This window comes from Sander lucioperca, chromosome 20 (assembly GCF_008315115.2).
Source record: "Sander lucioperca isolate FBNREF2018 chromosome 20, SLUC_FBN_1.2, whole genome shotgun sequence".
NCBI classification, from domain to species: Eukaryota; Metazoa; Chordata; class Actinopteri; order Perciformes; family Percidae; genus Sander; species Sander lucioperca.
In genome coordinates, this window is record NC_050192.1 from 27,602,402 (window position 1) to 27,607,136 (window position 4,735).

Consider the following 4,735-nt stretch of genomic DNA (forward strand, 5'->3'; position numbering starts at 1 on the left):
GCTAAAAGTACTGATTATTTACATGGAGTCTGGTGGAAATATGCTGGCTCTATACATGCTAAAAGTACTGATTATTTACATGGAGTCTGGTGTAGTTTGGTGATGGTGATTCCGGGGCTGTTTCATGTTAAACTCTTACGTTAGTGAGGGCTCTGCTGTGACTTTAATTCTTGGTATTTATCGGTCCGTGGGGGTTGAAATGTTGCAATCAGTGTTTATCTTTTCAGGTCACTGTGACACAAGAATGGATGATTTTGCCCGCCTGTAACCGCAGTCTGTTTGTTTATAACTTCCGACCCACTCAGCGGCTGCTTCCACACCAGTTCACACCGGCTCACACTGGCGCTCTACATCAAAGAAGGCGACAAAAACGTAGAAAAAAGTGTGAAAAAATAACTCTAAAAAGGCAACAAATACCACCTTGAAAAAAAAAACTAGAAAAAAGCACCAATAACTAGAAAAGTGTCCAAAAAAACCTCAAAATTCTATAAGCGACGGAGCTGAAACCGGAGGAATCTAGTTCATGGTCAAAGTTCGGTGGCAGCGTCTGAGGAGACGTTTCCCCGGAAGAAGTCCTCTGTTCCAGCAGGAGGGTTGGTACGGATACCTGGAATTCGGTTCCGGTACCCAACGGTACTAGTTTCGGTACTTTACCGTTACCTATTTATCCTATTTACTCAGAACATTTAGTTATTTATTTAGAAAGTCTTACACGCCACACAAAATAAAACCCTCCCTCTCCAAAACCCGTCCTTACAAACTATATGTGTGTGTGTCTGTGTGTGTGTGTGTTCTTGTTTTACTATATTCGTGGGGTCCAAAAACCGGGGAATACAGTATACTTGTGGGGTCAGACACACACACACACACACACACACACACCCTTCCCTGGAAGTGATCATTTTTAATCAGAAACACCTTCAACACACACACGCTAACACACACACACACACACACACACACACACAGAGACACACACACACTCACACGCACACTAACACATGCACACACACGCACGATTACACAGACACAAACACACTCACGCTAACACAGACACACACACAAACACACACACTTCCCTGGAAGTGATCATTTTTAATCAGAAACACCTTCAACACACTCACACATTCACACTTACACAAACACACACACAGACACACGTTTACACAAACACACACATACACAAGCTTACACACACACACATACACACACTTACATACACACACACACACACACACACACACACACACACACACACACACACACACACACACACACACACACACACAGAGACAATGGCTGCTCTCACTGTACTTGATTAATTCCTCAACAGCTCTGGTTTTAAGGTGGACTGAGGAGATGACAGAGAACCTGGAACTGAACCCATGATGTCACTGTACATGTTTAACCCTTCACACTCTTTATGAAGGTTTTTATTAAAATTATTTTACTAAAAACAAACTAAAAATAGTTGAGTAAACAATGAGTAACATCTGTGTGTGTGTGTGTGTGTGTGTGTGTGTGTCTGTGTGTGTGTGTGTGTCTGTCTGTCTGTGTGTGTGTGTGTGTGTGTGTGTCTGTGTGTGTGTGTCTGTCTGTGTGTGTGTGTGTGTGTCTGTGTGTGTGTGTGTGTGTGTGTGTGTGTGTGTGTGTGTGTGTCTGTGTGTGTGTGTGTCTGTCTGTGTGTGTGTGTGTCTGTGTGTGTGTGTGTGTGTGTGTCTGTGTGTGTGTGTGTGTGTCTGTGTGTGTGTGTGTGTCTGTGTGTGTGTGTGTGTCTGTCTGTGTCTGTCTGTGTGTGTGTGTGTGTGTCTGTGTGTGTGTGTGTGTGTGTGTGTGTGTCTGTCTATGTGTGTGTGTGTGTGTGTGTGTGTGTGTCTGTCTGTGTCTGTCTATGTGTGTGTGTGTGTGTGTGTGTGTGTGTGTGTCTATGTGTGTGTGTGTGTGTGTCTGTGTGTCTGTCTGTGTCTGTCTATGTGTGTGTGTGTGTGTGTGTGTGTCTGTCTGTCTGTGTGTGTGTGTGTGTGTGTGTGTGTCTATGTGTGTGTGTGTGTGTGTGTGTGTGTGTGTGTGTGTGTGTGTCTGTGTGTGTCTGTCTGTGTGTGTGTGTGTGTTGTGTCTGTCTGTGTGTGTGTGTCTGTCTCTGTGTCTGTGTGTGTGTGTGTCTGTCTGTGTGTGTGTGTGTGTGTTGTGTCTGTCTGTGTGTGTGTGTCTGTCTGTGTGTGTGTGTGTGTGTGTGTGTGTGTGTGTGTGTGTGTGTGTCTGTGTGTGTCTGTCTGTGTGTGTGTGTCTGTCTCTGTGTCTGTGTGTGTGTGTGTCTGTCTGTCTGTGTGTGTGTGTGTGTGTGTGTGTGTGTGTGTCTCCTCCTCCTACGCTGCGTTCCAGACACAATTTTTAGCCCATATACCCAGTCCTTCCAGAGAAATGCGTGTTTTTTTGTGATTGTTGCGGGCAAAAATCCTTGATTATGCGGCACGTTTTCTTAATAAATGTGATGGAATATGCGGAATATTTATGCAGTTTTATGCGATGAAATTGCGGGAACTTTTTAAAACTGCGGTTTCATCGTGGCTTCATCGCGGGGTTTGCAGCTTTTCGATGATGTTCACGTCGCGTAATTACGTCACTTCATAACGTTCACATGGCAACATTTTTCAACTTTCTGCTAAGATATATGTGTGACTTTTTGCAACGAAAATGCGGGGATTATGAATTATGATTATGCTAGCTAACGCTAACGCTAGCTAACGCTAACGCTAGCTAGAAGGGTTTGTGGTGATTGAAGTCGTAACTTACGGGCTAAACATTGCGTCTGGAACGCAGAGTAAGTTTGGGGTCTGACGGCCGTCCCAGGACACTTTCACGGTAGAAGGTGGTGAAAACACGAGTTACGGGAACGCAGCGTTAATCATCAATGTTTCCGTTTGTTTTTTTAAAGTTTTTTTTTTCTCAAAGTTCTGTTGCTTTTCCAGACGTTTGGGTATTTTTTTTTACATTTTTGGTCACTTTTTTGTTGACGTTGGTGTTTTTTTCCAATGTTTATGTTGCTTTTCCCGAGATTTTTTTTTTTTTTTTTACTTTTTTTCGGCATTTTTCGTTCTCGTATTGTTGCTTTTTTAAAAAAAAACTGTTTATCTTTAGCTGTTAGTTTTTTTCTTACACTCTTATAACTTTTCTTTACTCATGTGTACTTCCCGTATGTCTGTCTGTCTGTGTGTGTGTGTGTGCGTGCGTGTCTGTCTGTGTTAGCATATGTGTGTGTGTGTGTGTGTGTCTGTGTGTGTGTCTGTGTGTGTGTGTGTGTGTGTGTGTGGTGTGTGTGTGTGTGTGTCTGTGTGTGTGTGTGTGTGTGTGTCTGTGTGTGTGTGTGTGTGTCTGTGTGTGTGTCTGTGTGTGTGTGTGTGTGTGTCTGTGTGTGTGTGTGTGTGTGTGTGTGTGTGTGTGTGTCTGTGTGTGTGTGTGTGTGTGTGTGTCTGTGTGTGTGTGTCTGTGTGTGTGTGTGTGTGTGTGTCTGTGTGTGTGTGTGTGTGTGTGTCTGTGTGTGTGTGTGTGTGTCTGTGTGTGTGTCTGTGTGTGTGTGTGTGTGTGTCTGTGTGTGTGTGTGTGTGTGTGTGTGTGTGTGTGTCTGTGTGTGTGTGTGTGTGTGTGTGTGTGTGTGTGTGTGTGTCTGTGTTGAAGGTGTGTCTGATTAAAACTGATCACGTCCAGGGAACTTGTCTCACCTGTCGGTCCAGGTCCAGCTCCTGGTCCAGGTTCAGTCTGGAGCTCCAGCAGCAGCCGGTCTCGGACCCAGCTGAAGTCGTCCAGAGACCGCAGGAAGGCGGAGAAGGCGCGCGGGCCGCGGCTCGGCAGCAGCTCGAGCAGCTTCAGGCTCTTCTGCCGGTTGTTCGGCTGAGACTCGATGGCCTCGACGTGCGCGTCCGTGAGAACGTCCTCCTGGTACAGAAACGGAACGATGGTGTCACTGACCAGCAGCTGCCCGGACAGCTCCAGCCGGTGTGTCCGTAGCAGAGCTTTGTGAACCGGGTCCATGTGTCCGGTATTACGTCTGTAAAGCTCACTAGTTAACTCAAAATCAAATAATTACATTATTCATCATGAAAACTAGTCGTTTGGTCGCTACTAGCCACTACCCCGGACAACTTCAGTTAGCGTGGGCTCAATGTTATTGTGTCCGACTGGAAACACCTTAGCGGAACCAACGTTTTACTAACGCTAACCACTCAGTTTCCTATTAACGTTTTACATCTGGAAATCTTCTAATTTGTTTCAACCACTTTAATTTAGTGAATTACTAGAAACCACGCTTCAATTCGGCATAATGTACTACACCAGGTAACACTATTTTTTTTAAGAAAAACTCACCGTTTTGTCCCGACTACCTCTGTGCGGGTGAGCAGGAGCGAGCAAACAACGTGCTAAAACAAAAGGTTTTGTATTTAAAAAAGTGCGACTTGGTTGATCAAATATATTCCGAATTTACTACAATAATCTCAGCTTTCTGATAGGCTCATTCTATTTTCTGTCAAGCGTTATTAGTTAACAGCAAAAGAGGAATCCTTAAACCAGGAGATTGTTCAATGAAGTTTGGCTTGCTATACAGCAACGGAACGTGTTGGGCCGGTCGGGCCAGGAGCAATTCAATCAACTTTATGAAACCTTCTTTTTTTTCAAACCTTCAGAGACTCATATTGACTTTAATATTGTGTGTTTTACCAGGAGTTTATGGTTAAAAACC

At 44.5% G+C, this 4,735-nt stretch overlaps 1 protein-coding gene across 1 annotated transcript in view; it reads right to left on the reverse strand.

Moving 5' to 3' along the window:
• The window catches only part of LOC116060794 (death domain-containing protein CRADD-like), a 5,201-nt gene extending 1,043 nt beyond the window's left edge, over positions 1-4,158 (reverse strand). Inside the window, exon 1 of the mRNA XM_031314539.2 lies at positions 3,720-4,158. Within this exon, the coding sequence (XP_031170399.2) occupies positions 3,720-4,029 (310 nt within the window). The 5' untranslated portion in view covers positions 4,030-4,158. The remainder of the gene's footprint in view (positions 1-3,719) is intronic.
• Positions 4,159-4,735: the final 577 nt, after the last annotated feature.